General features: G+C 32.1%; 1 protein-coding gene across 6 annotated transcripts in view; it reads left to right on the top strand.

Annotated features, from left to right (window-relative positions):
- Positions 1 to 27,907, top strand: part of RNF17 (ring finger protein 17) — a 115,282-nt gene that overhangs the window by 20,415 nt on the left and 66,960 nt on the right. For 5 of the 6 annotated variants that reach the window (XM_074303729.1, XM_074303732.1, XM_074303731.1 and 2 more), the window contains exons 5-12: positions 525 to 605; positions 2,483 to 2,583; positions 4,022 to 4,193; positions 5,527 to 5,603; positions 5,867 to 5,944; positions 10,581 to 10,885; positions 13,325 to 13,411; positions 14,339 to 14,497. In XM_074303729.1, coding sequence (XP_074159830.1) covers positions 525 to 605; positions 2,483 to 2,583; positions 4,022 to 4,193; positions 5,527 to 5,603; positions 5,867 to 5,944; positions 10,581 to 10,885; positions 13,325 to 13,411; positions 14,339 to 14,497 — 1,060 coding nt within the window. The remainder of the gene's footprint in view (positions 1 to 524; positions 606 to 2,482; positions 2,584 to 4,021; positions 4,194 to 5,526; positions 5,604 to 5,866; positions 5,945 to 10,580; positions 10,886 to 13,324; positions 13,412 to 14,338; positions 14,498 to 27,907) is intronic. The other variant, XM_074303733.1, reaches the window with a different exon arrangement.

Genomic DNA, 27,907 nt, shown 5'->3' with positions numbered 1-27,907 from the left:
ATCTTTAATCTAAATAATCTAAATCTTAATAACCTTTGGCTTTTGTTTTTGTTTTTTTAAGAAATAAAATCGGGGCAGCTAGGTGGCTAGAGCACCAGCCTTGAATTCAGGAGAACCCAAGTTCAAATCTGGTCTCAGCCACACTTCCTAGCTGTGTGACCCTGGGCAAGTCATTAACCCCAACCTCAGGGAAAAATAATAATAATAAATCATCAGCTGTATAATAGTAGACAAGAAACTTAACTTTGAATGTTTTGGTTTAGGTAGTCCTCAAAGTTTCTTCCAACCCTAATGTTTTGCTATAAAGTTTTTTGTTTTTTGTTTTTTAATTTAGTGTCACCAGTACTCTTATTGATGCCGGACAAATTTGCTTGGTTTCTCCATTTCCATCCTTTATTATCATATTTTGATATTTGAAATTACTACAATATTTTACCCTCTTAAAGCAGTAGTTATGGGTAAATAGGATGTAATGTCATTTAATTGTGCTGCTTTTTAATATTGGGGAATTTTTTTCCCTTTAGGAAACTAAAATGACACAAGAAATTGATGAAGCTTTGAAGATAGCTGGTTATAATTTTGAACAGTTAAGTGATGCAGAAAAGGTAAGCCAAATGGATGTTCTCTGCCATGGAAAATATTTTTGTTTTTATTGATTAAAAAGTGGGGGGTGGCATTTATATATATATGTATGTATGTATTATTTATATATATGTATGTATGTATGTATGTATCATTTATATATATATATGTGTGTGTATGTATTATTTATATATATATATATATATATATATATATATATATATATATATATGTATGTATGGATTATTTATATATATGTATGTATTATTTATATATATATATGTATGGATTATTTATATATATGTATGTATGTATTATTTATATGTATGTATGTATTATTTATATATTATATATATATAAAAATTTTCTTCACAAATCATTGAACATACCTAATTACACCTAACATTTGATTAGGTATATCATTGCATAGAAGGAACACATGCTGTCGACAGTAATATCTGCCAGTAAAATCCATCCTTTTCCTGTGAATGTCGGGCAAAAGAAGCAAGAGGAAATAGAAAAGAAATGGAAGGAATAAATAGAAATCAACTGCAGGGGCAGTCTTAAGTTCTTATAACTAGTTCTTATAAGTAAATGAGAAGAAAACCAGCCAGTAAATAAATGGGGGAGGGGGGAAGAATTCTTCACTTTTAGGGACAAAACGCACTTCTGACTTCTAACATGGAATCTTTTAAATCATTTTGGACAGTCAAAATTTTTTGGCTTGAAATTTAACAATACCCATGAATAAAAAAACTATTGTAAAATTGAGAAAATTTTAAGCCCTGTTATACTGAAATTTTCTTTCTATGTAGTTATATGAGCCTTCTCTCTCTTTTTTTTTGGGGGGGGGGGAATTAGGGAATTGGGGTTAAGTGATTTGCCCAGGGTCACACAACTAGGAAGTATTAAGTGTCTGAGGCCAGATTTGAACTCAGAGCACTAGTCCTGAAGTCAGGACTTGCCCCTGTAATTTCTTATTTTAAAGGAGAAAGTAACGTACAAAGTTCCTATTCACAATATTTAGCAGGTTAGGAAGAAGTACTTTATGAGCATTATTGCTACACTAGAAGAACATTAATTAAAAAATAACTGTCATGTTAACTATCAAGGAGGAACAGATAAATTTGGGTTCAGTAGAGATGAAATCTAGTCTCAGATACCTTAGGCAAGTTATTTAATCTGTTTGCCTCAGTATCCCCATCTGCAAAATGGGGATAATAGCACCTACTTCACAGCATTGTTATGAAGATAGAAATAATATAAAATTCTTAGCACATTGCCTGTTGCTGTATAAATGTTCTTGTTATCATGAGCCATTAAGATGATTAGTGGCTCAACTCACTTCCAGTTGATCAATGATGGACAGAGGTAGCTACACCCAGAGAAGAAACACTGGGAAGTGAATATAAATTGTTAGTACTAATATCTGTCTGCCCAGGTTACATGTACCTTCGGAATCTAATGCTTATTGTGCAACAAGAAAATGGTATTTACACACATGTATTGTATCTAGGTTATATTGTAACACATGTAAAATGTATGGGATTGCCTGTCATTCGGGGGGAGGGAGTAGAGGGAAGGGGGGATAATTTGGAAAAATGAATACAAGGGATAATATTATAAAAAATATATAATAAAAATTAAAAAAAAATTAGTGGCTCGAGTTAGTATTATATAATATCTGTTCTCCTGCAATGTATCTAACACAACTTAAGCTGAGCAGATGTAATTTCTAACTTTTTTATTATTTAACTTCCTACCAGTGAAAGTATCTGTTATATGGGTCGGGGTGTGAATAAAAATTATTACAAACTAGATTTTTATAGAAAATAATACATGGTATTAGAGTGTGAAGATAAATTGATAACTTTACAAATCTTTTTAAAAACAAAACTAGATGCTAGAATGTCTAGAAAATCAAACAAAACAAGAAACAGACTGCCTTCTAGAGGTTCTTGAGGAAAAATTTCATCAGCTTTTTACTTCACTAAAGTCAAGGTAAGCAAACTTCTAAAACATTCCCTTGGTCAAAATATAAATTTTTAAAATTAAGATGACTTGACTAAAAAAAAAAATTGTCATTGTGATCAGCTTTAGTTAGATATGATATATAATTTCATCATTTAAAATGAGTACACTTCTTAGAAGTCATACCTGGATGATTAACAATCAAGCAAAGTGTAATGCATGTCAAGTTCTATGTATTCTTCTGTTCTTATTTTTAATCCTTTTTCAAAATAAATGTGTAGTGCTATTTTTTGCTTTTACATTGCCTACATTTCTCTCCCTCCTTTCCCTTTCCCTCTCCCTCTTTTTTCTCTCTCTCACATCACACACATATACACACCCTCTTCCTTCCTTTTCCCCTTACCCAGAGAGCCATATAATTTTGAGACAATTAATTTTTTTTTCAGAAAAGTAGAATAGAGCAAATCTAAAAAAAAAAAAAAAAAAAAGAAAAAAAAAGTCAATTATCTTCCACAGCTGTGGATGCTGTCCCTGAAAAGGAATGAAGTGGGGGAAGTATTTTCATTTCTCTTTGGGGCCAGAATTATTCTTTGTAATTTTGTCACATTCATTTTTAATACATGGTGCTAGTTCTTTCCATTTAATACTTTATTATCTTGTAAATTCTTGGTTGTGATCACCTCTTTTTGCATCATTTCATGTTTCTTTCCAAGCTTCTCTGTATTCTTCATATTTGTTACTTCTTTTAGCATAGTAATAATCCATGACATTCATCTGCTGTATAATTTGTTGGCCATCAAAACTGGAAAATGGTATCTACTTTACTTTCTAGTTCTTTGATATAACAGAGCTACTACTATAAGAATTTTGTGCTCTTGGGCCTTTGAAAAACATATTCCTGTATTCTTAACTAAGATCTTTAGGAATGTTTAAAAGTTCCTAATAAGACATGCACGATTTGTGGAGATAAAAGGATCTCTTTTTTTTTTTTTTTTTTTTTTTTTTCCCCTGAGGCAATTGGGATTAAGTGACTTGCCCAGTGCCGCACAGCTAGGATGTGTTAAGTGTCTGAGACCAAATTTGAACTTGGGTCCTCCTGACTTTAGGGTTGATGCTCTTATCACTGCGCTACCTAGCTGCCCCCAATACATGTATATTTTTCAGTTATTAAGATAATATCAAATGAGAAATACATATATGAATCCCAATACCTTGCATTTCTTTTAAGCTTTATTTTATCTCAGTTGTTCTTCCTTTGGGTTAAAGTTTCCATTTTTAGCTGTAACATGTAGAAACTTCAGTGTATCATTCAAAGGAAAACTTTATAAGTAATTTAAAGGAAGAATTGTATGATATGGTTATTAGCAACATCTAAATATGGCATTCTCAATATAAACTTTTTGAAAAAACTGACAGTTATTGAAAATTTAAATATATCTAAATGCTTACAAAACTTTCTTTACTGAAGGAAAAGAAGTCTGTATGAAGAAGTTGTAAGAAATACAGAGGACTATTTAGGGGATATCATAATGGCCAAAAAATACATTGAAGGGAAAAAAAATGATTTGGATGCAGCTATGAGAATAGCAAGAGAATTGAAAATGTCACCTTCCTTAAGAACATATTGTGACTTGAATCAGGTAATTTTGAGAACTCAATGAAAATTAAATATTTTGGTGGTAATTAATTTTGCATGTTTTTGAGACTGGAGTAGGTCTAGGAATTTTATTTTTTGCGTAAACACAAACATTAATGAAGCGGAAAGCATTTTGGAGTGAGGCAATAAGCTAAGTAAGCATTGGACAAACATACAAAATATGTGCAAAATAGATTTTGTTCCTAGTGTTCATCCTGGATTTCCTACCATTTGTAAGATTTGGTGAAGTCTTTAAAAATGTAGATTATAAAATATATTTAAACTTTGTTAGTGTTAATGAGTGTGTGTGTGTGTATATACACACACACATATATATATTCAATACACTTTCTTAAGCATACATGCAGCCAGCACACACAGCCCACAGTGTATGAATACTTTATAAAATATTATTGGTTGCATTGACTTCTGACCAGAATAAATAGGAAAATTGTGTGAGTGTGTGTTCATTCATTCATAATAAAGAAATGGCTGTCATCAGTTTTAGGGGAAAGGATAAGAGAGAGAAGTTAAAGGGGTTAGAATTACTACATAAAGAAAGTAAAGTATATCCCCTTTGAACACTAGTCTAGAGACCCTTTCATTGTCTTTAATGTGCCAGTAAACATGTCTTTAGCCATGTACTTTGTACTATCAGGCATCTGTGTTTTGAAGTGGAGAAGAATTTCAGTCAAAGAAATGAATAGTTAATGAGACATCTTTGTTCCCTTATACTTTTCTCAATTATCTTTTATTTTTAACGTATAGATCTTCTCATTTGTTAACTTGAATTAAAAGAAGACAACTAGTGGCTCAGAGCACTTGGCCTAAAGCCAGAAAGACTTGAGTTTAAATCCTGCCTGAGACGCTTCTTAGCTATGTGGCTCTGGGCAAATCATTTAACCTCTTATTGCTTGACATAATGATCTACTAGAGAAGTAAATGGCAAACCATTATATCTTTGTCAAGAAAACCCCAAATAATGTCACAAAAAATTTGGGCAGAACTGAACAATAATTGAATTAAATTCCTTTAACTTCCACAGCTAGGTTGTACACTTAGAAGTGTTCACTGCCTCCCCAATCTCCTTCAGTACCTAACAGGGAATTGTACTTATTAAGTACTCAGAGAGAATACCGATTTGATGACTAGCTGTGATGGGTGGTTCCATCAGAAGGTAGAATGAATATGAGGTAGAATGAATATGACCTCTAATTTTTCTTTAGAGATCTTATTTCTGTTTCACTCTTTTCCCAGAAAAGAGCCACATTTCTGTTTTAAGAGAGCCATCAGATTTAATTTTATAAATTACTTTTTGATATGTCCTTTGATTATAGATTATCCGTACTTTGAAGTTAGCATTTGAGAGTGAATTATCAGAAGTGAGTTCTCTGAAATTCAGAAGTTCTCTCAGGTACATAACTATTTTTTTATATATATATATATATATATTTAAAATATGTAATAATTGAGCTTAAATTTAAGCAGAAGTGATACACTGAATTTTTAGAGCTTTCCTAAATAACTTAATTCCTAATTTTTATAATTACATTTACTTTTGTCTAAATATCGGACATTTACTTACTGTTTAATCTGATCAAATTGCTAAATTTGGGTGAAATCATTAGGTGAAAGTTTCAATTATGAGTCTTAACACTTGTATTTTTTTTTTAATAGGTTGATGAATATGAATTGTAATGAAATTATCTGTATGTTTAAAAATATGGGGAAAATTGAATTTGAAGAAACTTCAAAGTAAGTCTTAAGAATGGCAAAAATAATTGTTCATTCTGATAGCCTATTATACAGAATATGCCAAAAGTTCATATGAAATTTTAGTCATTGAAAGATTTATAATTTCATCTTCCTTTGAGGCAGCTTAGAAATTCAGTAAATACAGGGAAGGGCCAAATTATATAACCTTTGTTATGTAAAATGAGGGTAATAGCTCCTACTTCTTAGCGTTGTTGATAGGATTAAATAAGATAATTTGTGAAGTATTTAGCACAGAGCCTGGCACACAGCAGGAGCTATGTAAATGTTTATTCACTTCATCTTTGATAATTTTTTCTTTTTAACCAATAAATACACATCCATCATAATATACTAGAATACTGGAAATAATTTTAAAAGTTTTTTTTAATGCAGTGAATTTTGTTAATGCTTTAAATTTAACAGCTTCAGAAATATTTTTAAAAACATGAAGTGTTTAAGATATCAAAGAGTAAGAGTTGGAATATCCGGATTGTAAAACTTCATATCTGGGCTAGAGATCTTGGTAATGATAATAGTCTTAGAGAATCAAGAATCCACTAATAATGAGAATTTCAATACAAAAGAATAGATAAGATCAATATAAGCATAAAGATTTGAGGACAGAATAATGAAATAGAGACCCCTCAAATTTCAGTAACTACAACCCATCTATCAAGTTTAAATACCATCTTATTTAATGGATTTATTATTAAATTTTAAAGGGAGAATAATGCATTTTTCTTAGTTTGATTTAATTTTTTATACTTAAAATTTTTTTAAATCAATGTTAAATCATAAGTTGCAAATTCTCTCCAACTAGCTCCTTCTCTACTCATTAAGAAAAGCAAGCAATATAATATCAGTTATACATGTTCAATCATGCAAAATATTTTCATATTAGCCAGATTGCAAAAGGTGGGGGTCAGGGTTTAAAGGCTTTGTATTTCATAAAGTTATCCATTTTTCTTCCTTTGATCCTTTCTGGTTTTTGTTTCTAAATTCCTGTTATCCATAGATCTGACATGTAAACATTTCTATGCTTCCCTTAGCTTATACGTTCTGCCTTTAGATTTAAATATGTACTTCTTTTGACTTTACTTTGGGATACAACTATGTGAGATGTTGGTTTATGCTGTAATTTAATTTTAATATGAAAATAACTACTTTCAAAAAATCTCTGCCTCTTATTTCAAAATTTAAATGATAGCAAAAACATTGTTTATTTTGCAGATCTTCAACAGGATTTACAGTGTTCTACCATAAGAAAAATAAATGCTTCATATATGTATCAAAGCATAACAGTTTTAACTTTATTTTTTCTTAACACTTCACCTTTAAACTTTTCCTATGTATTTCCCCAGATAGAATTCTATTCTAACCTTTTTTATTGATTAATGATGATAAAAATATAGGCTGTTTTATTTAAAATCAACCAATATTATATTCGGAAAATGAAAATAATTTGCAGAAGAGAAAACTGAAGCTTCAGAGAATGAGTAGTTCAAAGTCATGTGGCAAGTTAATAGTAAAGTAAAACTCAGGTCTCTTGACATTCAGTTGTTTAGTAGCTTCATATAAAACCTACCATAAGAACTTGATATGAAGAAATAAGCCATTGCTTTTCCAGAGACAGAAAACTATCTATGATTTGAGACAATTGACAGTTCTCCTGAATTATTTTAGATCTGACAGTACTTTGATGTCCATTTGATCCAACAGACATTTACTAAATCTGGTTTGTATAGAATAAGATGTTGAATGAGATAAAAATTTCATATAGTTTCTGCCTTCATAGACTGGAGGTTATTGCAAGTGTCTAAGAAAGTGGGACTAAGAGCCTATGTAAGAGTAATTACAGTATGAATAAAAAAAAAAACCAAAAACCTTGCAGTTGGCAGGACTTGGTTAAGGATTGTATATCAAAGATAACCCAATTGTAGAGACTAAAGATAGTAGGGAGGAATGTTAGTGCCACAGAAGCCAATCATTCTGTATTATTTTACATTATAAACATATTAAATATAAAGTAGAATTATGTGAGGCTCTAAAACTAGGGCAGAGGTGTCAAATTCAATCTTGGAGGGCTACCCAAACCTGATTAAAATGTAATTAGGAAATATTTCTTAAAATACAATACAACAAAGATAATATTTATGGTTTTGTAAATCCATATGTGGCTTTGGTCTAGGAGATAGATTAAATGGGATATTTAAGTTGAATAGGTAGGAATTCAAAAGATTAAGGGGAAATGAAGTTGGTTATAAGTCATTTTGAACAGAAGCACTGATACAAGAGTACAGAATTGTTAGGAACAAGTATTTTGACTTTGTGTGTAGTGTGTGTGTGTGTGTGTGTGTGTGTTAGGGGGAATGATGTGAGTTTTAAGACTGAAAAGCTAGAGTAGTAGCAAAGAAATTTCATCTCAATTTAGGAATTGGGAGTTGCTGACAAAAGTTTGAACTGATTATAAGCAGTGTATAAACCTTTTTCTTTTTCTTCTTTTTTTTTTTTTTTTTTTTTAAATCAGGAGGTTGTCATGACTAAATTTGTACATGAGAACTATTATGACATTTATTTGAGGACTGGATTGGTGTTGGGAGAAAGAGATAAAGATCTGAAAGGAAGCTATTGGAAGAGTTTAAGCAGAGATATTGAGGGCCTGTATTGGATTAATTATAGTATAAAGTAAAAGGATGCAGTTGACAGGATTTTATAAAATAATTGGATATCAAAGCTAAACCAAAAATTGCTAGCCTGAGATCTCTGGTAAATAATGAGTTGGAGAATTCATAAAAGGTGATAATTGCTAAAGCAAGGACATTAAGGAAGAAGAAGAAAATGGAATTAAGAATGGCAGGTAGATTTCTATTAGTTCTGTTACTGTTTGCTTGCATTTTTATTTTTTTCTTCTCAGGTTATTTTTGCCTTTTCTAAATACTATTTTTCTTGTATAGCAAAATAACTGCATAAGTATGTATAAATATATTGTATTTAACATATACTTTAGCATATTTAACATGTATGGGACTACCTGCCATCTAGGGGAGAGAGGATAGAGGGAAGGAGGGGAAAAGTTGAAACAAGTTTTTGTAAGGGTCAGTGGTAAAAAATTACCCATGCATATGTTTTGTATATAAAAAGCTATAATAAAAAAAAAAAGAATGGCAGGTAGGTTTGTTAACCTTTGAATAGTGAAGTCAGAATGGAGGGCTTGTTTAGAGGAAAAATAATGAGCTTGGTTTTGGACATAATTCAAATTGAAAAGTGCTTTGTAGGCAAATGGAAATGGCAAACTGTAACTTGGAAGAGAAGCCCATGGAGAATTCATACCCCATGGATTAAAGTCAGAAAAATGCTGTGTTCAGGAAGCTAAGGAATATTTAGAAGGGAGGAGGGAGAGTGCCGTGGAATGTTGTGTACCCAAAACTATTGGAAAGAGGATATTCAATAAAAGATCGTTTGATCAACTGTCAAAAATTGCAGGGGGATGAAGGAAAAAAAATCAAAAAGAGGTCATTTGATTTGACAATTAAATCATTAAGCTTTGAGGAAACAATTTGATTCAGTAGATGTGTGGTTAGAAGACCTCTTGCATAGAATAAGGGGAAAGTCAACTATAAAGTTGAGAGTCCATTATGGATAGCCTCTTATTTTCTTTTATTTTCAATTAATAAGCATTTATTTTTTCTCCCAACTCCTTTCTATCAATAAAGAAAGAAAAACAAAACTAGTAATAAATACATATAGTCAAGCAAAACAAATTCTCACATTGTCATTTATTTCTTGAAATTATTCATAACAGTGAAAGTAATACTTTTTTTTTCTTTTTTTTTAAATTGGGGAAGATTTAGAAAGTTTTTTAGGCAGATGTTAGAAGGAATCCTTGGTAATAAGAGAAATTGAATTTTTCCTAAAAGAGTAATTAAAAACAGGTAGGTGGTGCAACAGAGATAAGATAGTTGTTGGTCCTTTTCTCTAGAGGATAATGACATCAGAGAGGTGATACTTGACATACAAGTGAATTTGATTTCAGTGAGGAAGGCTGGCAAGGTCACCTACCTCACTTCTAGAGACATCTAGGTCTAGTCACCAGAGAGAGATCAGGACAACTAGAGGTGGCCCTAAATACAGCGGGAAATCTGGGCCTTTTAAGCTAATATCTTTAACAGATCTCAGTTTGACTAAGGCAGTGCCCAATCAGTAATTAAGGCTAGGTAAGAAATGAGACAGAATTGCCCCTTTTACCTAGGCCAAAAAAACAGTGGTGTATGTGGAGAAACAGATGTGAGATGGATATACATACACATATCTACATATCTATTATGTCTATAGAGTATAGAGAGAGACATACATAGATAGGATTGAGATAGTATGTGTTTGCTTACACTGGTTTTTGTTTTTGTTTTTTGATAATCCTCACCTATTTCTTCATTTGAGGTGAAGATATGTCTAGAAAAATTTTATTTACTCCAAAGTACTGTTGATGTACTTCTTGATGGATCCTGGGGTACCTACCTATGCTATTGAGATGTTCTTTTAGACTTAATCGTGAAAAAATTACTGCCTCATCAAATGAGTGAATAAATGGCATCAAAATTTTATTAACTTGAACATCTTCTAAATGCTTCTCAAACAGATTTGGTTCTGAAGAAAATGAAGGCACTGGACAGAATGTTCATAAGCATACTAATAAGAAGGAATCTTCAAATTGTGATGCATACCTGTCTGTAGAAAAGAATAAATTTGAAATTACTGTAACAGATGATGAGCCTCAGTCCCTTGTACAGCATGAGGCTGGTGATGCACGTTCAGAAACAAAAAGTACCCAGCACCAAGATGAAAGAGTGTCTGTGTCCTCCCCCAAAACTGTTGCTGTTTTACCACAAATGGGCTCCAGCCCTGATGTGATCATAGAAGAAATTATTGAAGAGGATCAAGAAAGTAAGTTAACTAAAATTGTCATCCAAATAAAAATTCATATATGTGAGGAAAAAAATAAACCTCTAAACAGATCTTTCTAGCTTCCTACTGGCATTGCAAATCTTTAAGATCAGTATTACTTCCTTATAGTCTCATCCCTGTTGTCTGTCACTTAGTTTTTCTCTTCCCTGTCCCCTTGTACTATTATAGCCAACTTTGTTTTCAATGTGATGTTAGTTTAGTTTGTCTGATGTTAATTATGAATATTATTGATTAGATAAAGAATCTGAAAAATTGATCCATGTAACATAGTTGTACCATACAAAGTGGGACTAAAATGGTATTGGGTGTTGTGTGTCTTCTGCAATCAGTTTCATTTTTTAGTGACTTTTTTTTCCCTGAGGCAATTGGGGTTGAATGACTTGGCCAGGGTCACACAGCTAGGAAGTGTCAAGTATCTGAGGCCAGATTTGAACTCAGGTCCTCCTGACTTCAGCAACTGTCTTAGTGACATCTTAATTACAAATTCTTATGAAAAATGATTCAAGTTGAATTCTTCTGATAGAAAGATTTTTATAAATTTACCAATGAATATATAAGCCTTATTTCACAAAATATAAAAATGTTTTAAAATATAAAATGTTATACAATTAAGTAAGAAAATTGTGATACAAGGTTAAATATCTGCTATAGGCTGCAGTCTTATTTATGTTTGACACCTTGATTAAAGATAGGTAAAGTGGCCTGGCATGGGATGCTTTGGTGACCATGACCAATTTTGCCTTTTTTTTTTTTTTTTTTTTTCTCTCTATCTTGCTGGTTCCTTTTTCCTTAGCTTCAAACATGTCTAGAACTCCCCTGTCCTTTAAAACATTTCACTAGGCCCTATTTACCCCCTTGCCTTTTTGTTATGTATTATTTATCTTCAAGTTGTTGTCCTATATTTCTCTTCTCTTTCTCAGGCAAACTCCTTGACAGTTATTTAAACTTCAGGCCTCTACTTTCTTATTCACTGCAATATCCCTTATTTCCAGCTTCATTGTTCAACTTAATCTGCTGTCTTCAGTAATCTCAATTACCAGATCTGATAGCCTTTTCTTAATTCTCATTTTTCTTGAACTCTGCATTTGATGTAGTTGACTTCCTTGATTTTTATCTCCTTTTTTGAGTTTTTGTGACACTGTTCTTCTCCTACCTCAGTAATTTTTTAGGCACATTATCCCTATCAAGCCTGTCTAATTGTAGTTGTATAGTTGTATTCCCAAGGTTTTTGCACACAATCTCAGTAATTTCATCACTGTGCACTTAACTATTACCTTTATGCAGATTTCTCACAAATTTGTATGTCTGATCCCATTCTCTTCCTTAAGCTTCAGTTCTGCACCACCAGTTACCTTTTGGACATTTTAAAGTAAATGTTATGTAAATACCTGGAATTCAACATGGAGAAAGCTAAACTCATTATTTTTCCCCCTCAAACTTCATTATTAATCTATTGTAGACACTACTATTCTTCCAGTCACCCAGATTTGTAATCCTAGAATTATCTTATACTCCTCATTATACCTCACTTTATCTAATCCATTATAAAATCTTGCCTTTTCTATCTTCAAATCTTTTAACCCTATCTCTTCTCCTTGCATGCATGGCTATAGCTTTATTTTAAGGCCTTCCTCGTTTCTCATCTGTACTGCAACAGTGTCCTAATACCTGGAATGGGGTAAATATTTGAAGCAGGAAGACCAATTATCCACACTGCTGCCAAAGATTTTCTCCTTAAATGCAAGACTGACCATGTGAAAACTCTTTCCCTCCCCAGTTCACTGGCTTCCTATTGCTTCTAGTATCAAATTTAAAATTTTTTATTTAGCCTTTGAAGTTCTTCACATTGCAGCCTCAACCTCTTTCCAGCTTTAATTATTATTGTCACCTTTGCATTTTATGATCCAACCAAATTGGTCTTCACACATGGCATTCCAGTCCTGTTTCAATAACTTTGCACTACTATCCCCAATAGTTGGAATCCCTTCCCTCTTTACCTCATAGAATCCCTCTTTTTCTTCTAGATCTAATATAAACATCTTCTACATCTTCTGATTACCCCAACGACTTGTGTCCTTCCTCTCAAACTATCTTATATCTAATTTGGCTTATTTATATAATATAAACTTCATCCAAAGAGGACTTATTCATTGTGCTCGTGTTCTCGGTACCTAGCACAGTTCCTGGCATATCATTAATGCTTTAGAGTTCATTATTTCAAAATGACAGAACAGAGTGAAACTTTAGATAACTTTCTGCCATTAAAGTGCTTTAAGAATTTCTGGCAAATTGGGAGAATCCATCATGCATTTACTTTGTTATGCAAGGTATCTTGCCGTTTCAGGTACAGTTTTTAATGTGCGATTGTCTATGTTAACAAGATTAATACAATTACATTTATTTCTTATTTTCTTGAAGCATACTTCATAGAGCATATTATGGAGGCTCCCAGACATCAAAAAAAGCCTTTGCAGAAAAAGTCGGCACCTTTTGGACTCAAAGCAGGTAAATTCAACAACTATATATATATTTGACTTTGTAAGATTTGCAGTATGTGTTTTAGTATCTCATTTATAAAGTAATTTTTTAATGAAAGTCTTTCTGAGTTCTTTCTCCTTTTAAAGTAAAGTAGCCAGATAAGGTGACGCTCATCTGTAAGTCTAGCTGCCAGAGAGACTAATAGGACATGCACATCTTTTGAGCAGTGTTGAACAGCAAAAGACTAGGCTGAACAGGTGCTTGCCACTTAATTCAGTGTCAGTTGTTGTCTAGTCTCCATGCTTCCTGATATCCTATGCCTCCCAAAAGTTATTATTCATATATTTATCATATATAAGGCCAAGTCTCATGCATTGAAATGAAGTTGATTATAATCATTGTTGTCAACCACTGAAGCTCTTGAAAGATCTAGAAATTCCCTCAAATTACTCAATCCAATTCTGTACTTTTTCTTCTGTATAAAACTGCAGTTTGTCAGAGTCAAAGGAGTCATGTTTTATTTGAATATTATTTTTACATTTTCTTAAAATACTGGTATTGCAAAAGTTTTCTACTATTCGTTTCTGATTTGACTAGGCTTGTTTAGGGATAATGAGTCACTAATACCACTGTGTGAAATCTTGTTTTAAAAGGAAAATGTGTTCTAACTTCCAAACAACTGACTTAAGAATAACCTTTGAGAACAATACCCACTGATCAATTGTGAATAGACCATATTTTCAGAAAGCTGAAAAATGTTATTCTAAGTATTCCATGTGTTGTGCCAAAAGCTTTTTTTTTTTTTTTAAACATCTTTTAGATTGCCTAAGTGTTAGATTGGAATGTTAATTTCTATAGAAAAATGCCATTGTAAATTATTCTTTGTAAGGTTCATTAATTAGAACCCAACTTATATCTTATTCATTTAGATTGTATGATGACTCTCTTCTGCAGGTTCTCTAGAATTAGTCTTTGTGAGCCATGTAATACATCCTTGCCACTTTTATATTCGGAAGTATTCACAAAGAAAAAATGCAACAATATTGGAAAAGAAGTTGAACCATTTTTGCAACAAGAGTCTATACCTCAGTCCTTCAGATATTTTGGAGCTAGGTAATTAAGAAATATTACTCAAAAATGTTAATATTTTTGTGTCAAGGATATTTTAGTGTAGTAATGTTGACCTGATAGGTAAAGGAATCTCTGAATATAATGGTTTGCTTCTAAACAGTAGGAAGGTTATAGTAGTGTCATAAATATTATTTTGTTACATTTATATAACTAGATTAATTAACATATCCTATATACTTGTAAACTTTTCAAATGATAACTTTGAAAAATTATTAAATGGTCAAGAGAAATATAAAATTATTCAACTTTTTAGAACATAGTGAAGGAAATATTTTTAAAGATAATACAGTTAAGTAGAACCTATAAAGAAAAACAGTAAATGTATTGTCCTTTTATTTATACAGTACTTTTACTGTGGCATTCTTTATAGAGTACTCCTAGATTTTTTTTTAATCATTGTTGTTTTTTATTTTTCTTTTCCCTAGTTGCATGTAAAACATTTTTGTTCTACATGTACATTTTTTACATATTTCCATATGAATTGTGTTGAAAGAGAAAAATAAGAACAAAAAGGAAAAACAAGGAAAAGAAAATAAGGGGAAAAAGTGAACATAGCATGTGTTGATTTACTCTCCATAGTTCTCTTTGGATACAGATGGTATTTTCCATTCAGAGTTCATTGGAATTGCCTTGGATAACTGACTGCTGAAATGAATCACATCTATGATGGTTGATCATGTCTCTATCTTCCTGTTATTATATACAATGTTTTTCTGGTTTTGCTTCTTTCACTTGACATCAGTTCATATAAATCTTTACAGGCCTTTATAAAATCAGCCTGTTCATAAATATTTATAGAAGAATAAATATTCCATTATCTTCATATACTATAACTTATTCAGTTCCAACTAATGGGCATCTACTCATTTTCCAATTCTTTGCCACTGCTACAAACGTCTTTGCATATAGAAGTCCTTTTCCCTGTTTGGAATACAGACTTAGCATTGTACTGCTGGGTCAGAGAGTGCAGCTTTTTATAGCCATTTGAGCATAGTTCCAAATTGCTCTCCAGAATGGTTGAATCAGTTCACAATTCCAACAACGATGCATTAGTGTTCCAATTTTCTCCACATTCCCTTCAACATTGATCATTCTTTTCCTGTCATCTTAGCCAATCTGAGAGGTGTGTAGTATTATCTGAGTTGTTTTAATTGGAACATTTTTTCACATAACTATAAATGGTTTTAATTTCTTTATCTGAAAATCGTCTGTTCATATCTTTTGCCTATTTATCATTTGGGGGAATGACTTTTATTCTTATAAATTTGACTCAATTATTTGTATATTGTAGAAATGAGGCCTTTATCAGAAACGCTAGCAGTAAAAAAAAAAAAAATTTCCCAACTTTCTGCTTCCCTTTTAATCTTGTTTTGTTTGTGCAAAAACGTCTTAATTTTAAGTAATCAAAATTATCCATTTCACATTTCATAATGTTCTCTGGTTCTTAATTTGCTTATAGTATCACTCTTTTATATTTTTAGCAGTTTGTTAGGACATTGAACAAGTAGACTAATTTAAGTAGAATTCTTCTTTCAAAAAAAAAATATTAGCTCAGCCTAGCCATGAATAATTGGTATTTTCGCATTTATTTAAATCTCACTATATTTGTGTGAAAAGTGTTTTGTCACTGTGATCATATTATTACTGGATTTATCTTGGCATATAGACACCCAAATATTTTATTTTTTTCTACAGTTATTTTAAATGGAATTTCTTTCATTTGCTGCTAGATTTTGTTAGTAACATATAGAAATGCTGGTGATTTTTATGGGTTTATTTTATATACTGCAACTTTGCTAAAGCTGTTAATTGTTTCAAGTATATTTCATTTATCTTCTATTATACCATCATATCTGCAGAGTGATGGTTTTATCTCCTCATTACCTACTCTAATTCCTTTAATTTCTTTTTCTTATTGCTAAAGCAATAGTTCTTGAATAGTATTGAATAATTGTAATAATGGGTGTCCTTTTTTCGCTCTTGGTCTAACTGGGAATGTATCTAGCTTATTATAAATAATGCTTGCTGGTGGTTTTAGATAAATTCTTATTTTAAGGAAAACTCTATTCCTGTGCTCTATAGTGTTTTTAATAGGAATGCATGCTGTATTTTGTCAAAAGCTTTCTGCATTTGAGATTATCATATGATTTTTGTAAGCTTTATTATTGATGTGGTCTATTATGCCAATAATTTACATTATACTGGTGTAAATTCCACTTAGTCATTGTGTATTATCCTGCAGACAATCTTTGCTAATATTTTATTTAAATTTTTTGCATCAATATTCATTAAGAAGATGGGTTTATAATTTTCTTTCCCTATTTTGACTTTTCCTGATTTAGGTATCAACACCATGTTTGTGTCATAGAAGCAATTTAGCAGAATTCTTGATCTATTTTTCCAAATAGTTTACATAATATTGGAATTAATTGTTCTTTAAATGTTTTGGTAGAATTCACTTGGAAATCCATTTGGCTCTGGAGATTTTTTTCTTAGGGAGTCCATCAGTGGCCTGTTCAATTTCTTTTTTTTTTTTTTTTTCCCTAAAATTGGTTTATTTAAGTTATTTCCTCTTTTGTTAATCTGTGCAATTTATATTTTTGTAAAAATTCATTCATTTCAATTGTTAGATTTGTTGGCATACAGTTGGGCAAAATAGATCTCAATTAATTTCTTCTTTGGTAAGTTCATAGTTTTCATTTTTTGTTGCTGGTAATTTTTTTTTTCCTTTCCTTTTTTCTAATTAAATTAGCCAGAGGGTTATCTATTTTATTGGGTTTTTGTTTTTTTATAAAACCAATTCTTTTATTAATTCACAAGTTTTCTTTTAATTTCATTAATCTCCTTTGATTTTTCAGAATTTCTAATTTGGTATTTAATTGGGAGATTTTAATTTGTTTTTTCAATTTTTAAAAATTGCATATGTAATTCCTTGATCTCTTTCTCTATTTTATTCATGTAACTACTTAGAGATATAAAATTTCCCCTAAGAATTGCTTTGGTTACAGTCCATAAGTTTTGGTATGTTGTCTCATTATTGTCATTCTCTTTGATGAAATTAGTGTTTCTTTAGAATTTGATTATTTAATTTCATTCAGTTCCAACTGGTTTTTAGTCTTATCTTTCCCTGGCCCTTTATTTAACATAATTTTTATTGCATCATGATCTGAAAGGAAGTATTTACTGTTTCTGCCTTTCTGCATAAATTTAGATTGCTGCTAGATTGCCTTCACTTTTTTTTTTTCTTTGATTCTCTTGATATTCTTGACATTTTATTCTTCCAGGTGAATTTTGTTATGTTTTTCTAGTTTTAAAAAATAATTCTTTGCCAGTCTGATTGGTATGATATTGAATAAACCATTTAAATATAATTGTCATTTTATTGAATCGACCTACCCATGAGTAATTATCTGCTTTTATTTGTATGAAAAGTATTTTGTAATTGTATTCATATAGTACTTGGGTTTGTCTTGGAAGGTAGACTCCCAAGTATTTTATATTGTCTGCTGTTATTTTAAACAGACTTTGTGTATCTTCATCTGTTTTTGTTGGTGGCATATAAAAATACTGTTTTATGTGGATTTATTTTATAATCCTATAACTTTGCTAAAGTTTAATTATTTCATCTAGATTTTGTTCTCAGATTTTCTAGTTATATCATTTTTCAGAGTGGTTTTCTCATTACATAATCTTCATATTATTTTTCTTATCTCACTGCTATAATTACCATTTCAAATACAATATTGAATAATAATTAATGGACATCTTTGCTTCATCCCTAATCTAATTAGAAAGGCTTCTAACTTATCTCCATTACAGATAATGCTTATTCTTAGTTTTAGACACTTTTATCATTTTAAGAAAAACTCCATTTATTTTGCTTTCTAGTATTTTTTAGTTTGATCAAAATATATATATTTTTAAAGTTTATTTTATTTAAAAAACAGTAAGAAAACAGAAAAGGAATTTAAAGTAAAGCAAAACAAGAGAGCATTGCCATGTGCCCAGCAGAACATCAGGGAGAATTTGAAATATATAATTACCAAATTCAAGAAAGTGTGTGTGTCTCTATAGATATGTATCTATCTATATATCTATATATTATATATGTTAGTATAAGAAATTATATTCATAAATATCCATTTTTTCTTTACTTTCCTGTAAATTGTTCTTTAGTTCTCTGCTGCGCACCTTATTTACTTCCCCCCCCCTTTTGTTAGCCCTATCAACTCCAAGCAAGCTGCAGTTAAGAAAAGATATGTTTATTTATACATACGTAGATTCTCTGTGTGTGTGTGTGTGTGTCTGTGTCTGTGTGTGTGTCTCTGTGTCTCTCTCTGTCTCTGTGTCTCTCTCTGTCTCTGTGTCTCTCTCTGTCTCTCTGTGTGTGTCTCTCTCTTCTGCCCCCCCCCCACACTAATTCTGCTTCATAATTTGCCCTCCTTTGTCTTTTTCCCTCATTCTTTGCTTCCCCATCCACCCATCTCTCCTCCCTTATTTCTTTATAGATTATGAAGGGTAATAATCCTTGATGGTATATAAGAGGTTTTGCCTATTGGACCCATTCCTGATATGAGTAGATTTTCAGAACTACAAGCCCTCTTCCCCTGTCAAATGCCTCAGTGACTATTCTTCCTCTGTACCTCATTTGATCATCATGATTACTATTTTTACCTTAACTCTACCATCACTCTTTCTTTTGAGCAACCCAATTGTTGATGTGAATCTTAAACATAGAGTTTCCGTGTTAAGAAAAAAAAAAAAAAAATTTGTCCATGTTTAGTTTGTCCATGTTGAGTTCCTTAAAATTGAGCTTTGCTATTGGCTTTTATATGTTAAATTTTCTGAAAATCTGCAAGTTCATTGAATGTTCATTTTTTTCTCATTCAAAATTATAGAAAATATTGCTGGATATATTTTTGGCCACAGGCCTAGTTCTTTTGATTGTCGCTAGATATGATTCCAGGACCTGCAGTCTTTTATTGTAGCTGCTGGTAAGTCTTGTACAGTTTTATTTGTAGCTTCAGCATATTTGAATTTTTTTTTTCTTGTTTTTCTGCAAAATTTTTTCTTTGATCTGGAGGTTTTCAAAATGTGACAATAATAATTCCTGTGTGTTTTCCACAAAAGATCTCTTTGAGGTGGTAATCAGTAGATTTTTTTTCCTTTCTATTTTTTAGTTCTACTTTCCCCTCATTTTCTGTCACTCTAGGACATTTTCTTGGATTATTTCCTGTATTATTTTCTGCATTCCTCAAAGTTCTCTTTTTGGTCACAACTTTTAGGCAGTCTGTAATATTCTTACATTTTCTTTTCTTGATCTGATCTCTAGCTCTGTCATTTTTCTTATGTTTCACTTTCTATTCTTTCTCATTTTTTTAAATCTGTTTTATTATTTCTTGGCCTATCATAGCTTCACTCGCTTACCCAATTCTAATTTTCAAAGAATTATTTTCATCTTTAAGTCTGTGTACCTCCTTTTCTAGTTAGTTGACTTTTTTCCCCCTACAATTTTCTTTTTCTTCCATGGCTTTTATTTATTTATCATTTTTCCTCCATATCTCTCATTTAATTTTTAAATGCCTTTTTGAGTTCTTCTGTAAATTTTTTCTCTGAGTGAGGAGCCATTTCACATTACTCTTTGGGGTAGAAGTCTTCCCCACCACCACAAGTATCTTCTGAAGATGAATCCTAGTTTTCCCTGTTCCCTTAATATGTTTCAGTGGTGAACTTTCTTCTTTGCCAATTTATTTTTTTAAATAAGAGGTCTTGGTATAAGCACTTCTAATCCTGGGATGGAGGGACATAGTGACCTCAAGCTTGCCTTCAGCTTTCTACTCTGATTAGGAACCCCAAACCCAAGAGTTCCCCCTCCTGCAAATGCCCATACCATAACAGTGTTGCTCCTCTGATGCTTTTGCACTGAGTGGTGGTTCCTCTCAGTAGCACAGCTGGGCCTGGCATTTCCATTTAGCTGAGGTTCACTCAGTTTTTCTTGACTCAAACCTGAATTCCATAAACAGTAAGGGAGGTAAAAGTCTGATTCCTACTGAGGCTCCAACCACATCTAGGGTAGCCCTAGGGATTCCCCCCTTGTTGTTTTTGTGGAGCTAGCCTAAAGGTGTTTGTACTTCAGACAGGTTAATCCCTAACCCAGGGTCTTTAGGTCTCTTGGGTTATATCAGAAGGACCTTGTTCTTCCCCACATATAATTGATTTTGCACTAGTTTGGCCTGAAGTCCAAATTTATTCTATTTGTGAGAAGAAATCTGGAGAGCTTGAAATTTACCAACCTACTCCACTATTTTCCCAGAATCCTCTCCTTCTAATATTTTTAATAGGAATGGGACTTGTATTTTATTGTAAGCTTTTCTTCTATTGATATATGATTTTTGTTTGTTGATTTGTTTGGTTTTTACATGGTCATCTTGGTTTATAGTTTTCCTAATATTGGACCCATGTCAGCCCTTCATTTCTAGTATAAATTCCAACTAATCAGTATATGGTTTTTGTGATATGTTGCTATTATCTCATTGTTAGCATTTTATTTAAAATTTTTGCATCAATATTCATTAGAGAATTGGTCTAAAGGCTTTTTCCTGTTAATTTTTGTGATTTAAGTATCAGTCATATTTTATCATAGAAGGAATTTGGTCAATGAGTCGTTTATTTTTTCAGGTAGTTTATAAAGTAATGAAATTAATTGTTCTTTTAAATGTTTGGTAGAATTTACTTACAACTTCATCTGGTCTAAAAAAATTTTTTCCCTCAATGCTGATTTATTGCTTGTTCAGTTTCTTTTTTTGGAAGGTTATTTAAATATTTTTTCTTCTTGTTCCTCTAGGCAATTCATATCTTTGTAAATATTCATATAAGTTACTTAGATTGTCAGTTTTATTGACATATAATTGGAAAGAACTACTCTGTAAATTGCTTTAATTTCACCTTTGTGGTAGTACTTGCAGGGTTTTTTTTTTCCATTTTTGATACCAACAATTTGGTTTTTTATTTAAATGAAATTAAGCAGTGGCTTATCTTTTTTTATTTATTTCTTAAAAAAATAAAATAAAACCAGCTCCTACTTTTTATGTATTCAGAAAGTTTTTTTTTATTTTATTAATCTCACATTTTCAGAATTTTTATTTTTCTGTAATTAGAGATTTGTAATTTGTTCTTTTTTAGTTTTTTTTTTTATTATTATATAATGTTATTTCTTATTGACAAACGTTGAGAGAGAAATTTTTCTTTAATGCTTTTGGATAAAGCTTTAGATATGATCTAGGCCAAGTGAATTTAGAATCTACATAGATCTTTTGGAGAAAAGTTATGAGAGAAGTAGCAAAAGAAAGATGAGTTGAAAGATCTTGAAGGTGACTATGGAACACTTCAAATTACAATGATTTAATTTGGGGAAGAAATAATTGGGAAAATGGAAGGAAAAAGAAGAGCCTAGGCTGAAAGAGCAAGAAGGGAAACTTGAAGAGGAAAGAAAGGGAAGGGTACACCTCACAGAAGAAAATAGAGGAAGGGGACAGCTAGATGGCACAGTGGATAGAGCACCAGCCCTGAAGTCAGGAGGACCTGAGTTCAAATGTGGTCTCAGACATTTAACACTTCTTTGCTGTGTGACCCTGGACAAGTCTACTTAATCCCAATTGCCTCAGGGGGGGAAAAAAAGGAAAAAGAAAGAAAGAAAATAAAATAGAGGAAGGATCAAGCTGAAAAACCTGAGAGGAGTTCTTAGACTTGCTTTCAAAGTTCCAGAGTTGAAATTGACATTAAGCACCCAGAAACAGTTGACTACAGCAGTTTTCCAAGAGAACAAATAGCAAGAAAGATAAGGGGGAAAATATTGTTCACAGTCATAGAGAACAAATAGAAATTTTCAAGTATCTGCATAGAATGAAGTGTTTCTGTTTGTGCCAGGACCACATAACTGTTATCCATGTCACCACAAACTGCTGATGTCCCTTCTAGGACATAAGCTAAAAGGGCTTGACTAGCTTTTTTCCACTTTCCCAAGTTATAAAGGGAAACAATTTCTTTTTAAAAATGAAGAAAATTTTTAATGTGAAAACAATAAAAATTATCTAGAAAGACATGGAATATATATCGGGAGGGGGGTGAGTGAAAAAGAGAAGACTATTGAATATTTGCAACTATTTGTATCTTTTCCTGAAGAGGAGCAGCTAGAGCTTTTTTTGGGAGGACGAAATTACTTGTGTTGCAAAGAATGATAATATAAATCCATGGTGGTCTTCACTAATTCAGTTCAATAAACTTCAAATGCCTACTTTAAGGCAGACGCTGTGCTAAGGATATAAAAAGAGGCAAAAGAGTTCCTATCCTCAAAGAACTTAAAATCTTAATGGGGGAATATACAAACAAATATATACAAAGTAAGCTCTCTCTATATATAGGATAAATAGGAAATAATTAGGTAAAACATTGAAAAGAAGAGTTAAGAAAAGCTTTCTTTTAGTAGGTGGAATTTTAGATAGGACTTAAGGGAAGCCAGATAATTAGTAATTAATCAGAGCAGAGGAGGGTATGCATTCTAGGCATGGGAGACCAGAGAAAATGTCTGGATCAGTCAGATATTACCTCTAGATGCTAGTGTCAGCGTCAGTGCATGTGGAGAGTAAAATATAAGAATAGAAATTCTAGCAGGAGAAGCCTAGAATAGAGCTTTGAATGCTAATCAGATCATTCTGCATTTGTCCCTAGAGATTTGAGTTAGGGGTGTGACAGAATTTGACTAGAGTTTTAGGAAAAATCCCTTTAATGGCTGGATGGAAAAATCTATTAAAGTAAAGACTTAAATCAGATAAGCTCACCCACAGAATGTTGCAAGGGTATCGGCATGAGGTGATAAGGGCCTGTACCAGAGTAGCAATGGCACTATAAAGGGAAAAAAAAAGAAGTACATTTGAGAGATACCGACAGTCCCTGGAACAGCCTGGATTTGGAGTGGTGTTGGGGTGAGAGAATGAAGAATTCAGGGCGACTGCTGGGTTATATGCCTGAAGGACTGGGAAGTTGTTGTTGCCCTCTGCAATAATAGGGAGCAAAAGAGGTTTTTTTTGGGGGGATTGTCTTAGACTTAATTGCATTTAAGATGTAAATTGGACAGCCAGTTCAAGATGTCTGAAAGGCTATTGAGTACAGAAGATAGCAAGTCATCAAAAGAGATTGGATCAGGAAAGGTAGATCTGAGAATTACCAGCATAGAAATAATAATTAAATTCATAGGAGGTGATGACTTCCCCACATGAAGTTACAGCATAGAGAAAAGCTTCTTAAACTCTAGGTTGCAACCTCATATGGCTTCGCATAACTGAGTTGGGGAGTTTTATGAAGTTATAATTTATTATCAGCAAATGTTTAATTTTTGTATATCTATTTTACATACTCGGGGTTATGTTTAAGAAGCTCTGGTATATAGAGAGAAGACAACCCAGGACAGAAGTCTGAGACATCTACAATTAGAGGGCATTATTTAAAGGAGAATCCAGCAAAAGAGAGTGAGAAGGAGCAATCAGGTTGATAGAAGTAATATGAGGGGGAAAGGAAGGAGGAAAGAGTTATCAGCAATGTCAGAAAATTCAGAAATCAAGAAGGAGGAGGATTGGGAAGGGATTTGGTTCTTTGGAGGTCATTAGTAACTTTGGAGAAAGCAGTTTGGAGTTGAGAGAGAGGAGAGAAAACAGGTGCTGAATGTAGATGGTCTTTTCAAAGAGTTTAGCTATTAAGGACAGTAGAGAAATAGATGGTCTTTTCAAAGAGTTTAGCTATTAAGGACAGTAGAGAAATAAGATCATTTCAGGGATGAAAGGATCAAGTGACAGTTTTTCAGAATGAAAGACATGCATATGTAGAAAATGAGCCAGTAGAGGAAGAAAGATTGAAAATAAATGAAAGAAGGGGGATGATACAGCACTTGGAGGAGATGCAATCAAATGGCATTATTTGAAAAAATTAAATTAGCCTTGGTAAGGAATAAGGCTGCTTCATCATGTGAACAGCTGAAGGAAAAAGTGGCTGGAAGGCACCTGAGTGATGAGATGAGGAAGAAGGAGTTCACAATAAATGCCTTCAGTTTTGTTTTTGTTTTTCCTGTAAAATGTGAAGAAAGGTTCTAAGCTAAAAATAGAGCGAAAGGGAGTTACGAGAGGTTTGAAGACAGATATAAATATTTGGAAGAGCCTTTCTCAAGAGTGGGATGGTGAATTGAATAGGGAGTATAAGAGGATTGCCTATTAGCAACAAGGGTCCAATTGAGGCTCTCAGCAGAATCATCTAGTAGAGGTCAGAGGAAGGAAAAAATGAATAGTTATTTTTTAATTCCCTGTTGAAACTGCCAAGATATTACTTTATTAAGGTGAGAGATCTGCTGGCTTCTTAGGGCATTTATGCCAGAAGAGAGAGATTTCTCTCAAGACTTATTGAAAAGTGATTCTTAAAAAACATTCCTAAAGTTCATACATTTTGGGCATATTTGACCTCTTAGGAATGTGCCATTGAGATTTGGTTGACTGAAATAAGGCTTTGGAAATATATATCTTATTCAAAAGAAAAAATGGATGTGTGTGGATTTAAGGGGAGGTAAGATAGACATTGTATTCACAAGGGAATGTTAGAATAAGAAAAGGGAAAATATTTAGGTGTTGACCTATGGGAGTAGGAACAGAACTGATACTATGAGAATATTACAGAATGTAGTTCCCAGAAAATAAAAGGATTATTTAGTCTGGCAGAGAGGCTTGAGTGTTGATGGGGCACTTAGGTTATCTGCATACTGGTTGTAATTTTCACTCTTTTAAGCAGAAAACTTTGAGTTGCATCAGTGATGTTAATTTCATTCCTTAAAAGTTGAAGGAAACAATGAGAAGGAAGTCTAATGGGGAGCATCAGAGCCAAAGTAAGAGGAAGTGATTCTAGACTTTGTGTAGAAAGAAAATGAAAATTAAAAATAGCATATCTAATAGCATAACTACTAGATTTAGTAAAGAATTTTTAAAGAAACAATAGAATAATTAGGATCCTACAGCTTACAATTCTGTGGGTATAGGTAACTTGGGAATAAAAAAAGTTCAAAATCCCCTGGTTTTCATGAAGATAGCTAATAGGCATAAGAAAATGGAATGTTTTTAGCTATACTGGAAAAAGATAATCAAATAAGAGAATATGCTACTAGATGACTAAAGTATTAATGATAAAGAAAATAATGCTACTGACTTTTTTTTAATTAAAATTTTTTATTTTCAACATGTATAGAAAATTTTCAATATTAACCATTATAAAACCTTGTTTCAATTTTTTCTCCTCCCTTCCCTTCCATTCCTTCTTTTGATAGCAAATAATCTAATATATGTTAAGCATATGCAATTCTTTTATACATATTTCTACAATTATACTGCATAAGAAAAATCAGATCAAAAAAGGAAAAATGAAAGAAAACAAAATGCAAGAAAATTATAACAAAAAAAAGTGAAAATATTATGTTGTGATCCACACTCAGTTCTTACAGTCTATTCTCTGGTTGTTCTATTGTCTTAATCAAGGAAAATGATCTTTAGACTAAAAAGGATTACAAAAATGGCAAAAACAGAATTTATTGAACTAATATTGGTAAGGACATTATAGAACACTTTACTGATCTTGATAATATTTAATGTAGACATGAAGTGAAAGTCCCCCCCCCCCCAAAACTCAGGGAGAGGAGTAGAAAAGATGACCAACAATCCAAAAGACATTTTTTAACTAACTTGTGTGTGTGTTTTTTTTTTTAAACTAAAAAATGAATGAAGCCTCAGAAAAGTGAGACATAATAATAAAAACAATTTATTTCCTGTCTTGGTTGAGATGGCCATAGAAAGAAACACCAAAAATAAGTAGAAAATATCAGAAAATAGTTCACATTGATAAGTATGAAGGGTCTGGATTTTCTCATTGAAAGTGAAGAGGGGAAAATATCTCACAATTGGCATAAAAAGGACCAGAAACATCATGTTAGGGAAAAGCAAGGCTGTTATTCTTACTGGAGTAAACTCCTTAAGGAGTAGTAAAATTCACTTAATGATAAACTGAAGCCAGTTTTTGAAGGGTTTAAAGTTTTTTGAGTTTTTTTTTTTTTTTTTAATTTTAAGGCAGTTTGAGGGGAGCACTATTTAATTCTAAAAACATTAGGGAGCCACTGAAAGCTCTTTATAGCTGACTTCCAGTTTTTTATATTTAGTTTTAGTCTCTTCTGAGTTGCAATTCGACTCTTTCTTGGCCATTTGAAACTGAATATTTCATATTTATTTATAATTCATTGTATTAGAAGCAGAACACATCTTTCTCCCAAATTTCCAAGGTCTGTAACCCTGGATTCATCAAGTCTTCGTTCCCTTTCACCTTATACAATATATCCACTTAGTTGACAGATTTATGTATTCTACTCCCTTTACAATAACTCATGAATCTATCTTCTCACCATTCATTTATTACCCTCTTCAAGTATCTTACACCTGGACCAACTGCAAAAGCCAATTAATTGGTTTGTCATTTAAAGGTACTTACAGTTTGGTTAGAATTACTTTTCCATGTTTGGTGCTTCTCTTTTCATATATGATGGACCAGCCAAGTTGATTTTCTTGTTCTTTCTTACGTCTAACAAATCTACCATCTTTTGTATATACTGGATTTTTTTTATTTTCAGTAATATTTTTCCAAATACATGTGGAGATAGTTTTCAACATTCATCTTTGTAAGACTTTGTATTCCGGATTTTTTTCCTTCCCTCTCATCTCCCAACTTCCCAGAGAGGTAATCTGATATAGGTTAAATGTGCGCAATTCTTTTAAACATGTTACCATGTTTTTCATGTTGTACAAGTAAAAATCAGACCAAAAGGGAAATAACCATGAGAGAGGCAAAAAAAAATTATGAAAATACTTTGCTTTGATCCATATCCTCTATGGATGGGGATGACAGTTTTCATCCCAAGTCTTTTGGAATTGTCTTGAATGGCCATGTTGTTGAAAAAAGCCAAGTCCATCACACTTGACAATCATACAATCATCTCGTTAACTGTATCGTGTTAGTTTGTTTACTGTTCTTGTACCTGGCATTAATTACTTCTTACCCTCCACCTCTTTGAATTTTTAGGTTTCTTCAGTGTTCAACTCCAGCATCACCTGTGAAGCTTTTATTTCTTTACTTCCTTTCTTTCCCTATTCAAATGTTTAACTCTCCATTAAATTACCTTCTATTTACATATATTTAAGGTGTGTATATATTGTTTACACCATTGGGGTGTAAGCTGTTTGTGGGCAGCTTATTTTTTTTTTTTATCCTTAGCATTTAGCATAACTTAATACCTTTTTCCTGATTGATTGAAGCTCTGGA

This window comes from Sminthopsis crassicaudata, chromosome 3 (genome assembly GCF_048593235.1).
Source record: "Sminthopsis crassicaudata isolate SCR6 chromosome 3, ASM4859323v1, whole genome shotgun sequence".
Classification (NCBI taxonomy): Eukaryota; Metazoa; Chordata; class Mammalia; order Dasyuromorphia; family Dasyuridae; genus Sminthopsis; species Sminthopsis crassicaudata.
Note: the sequence above shows the minus strand (reverse complement) of the source record. Positions and strands in the feature narration are given on the sequence as shown.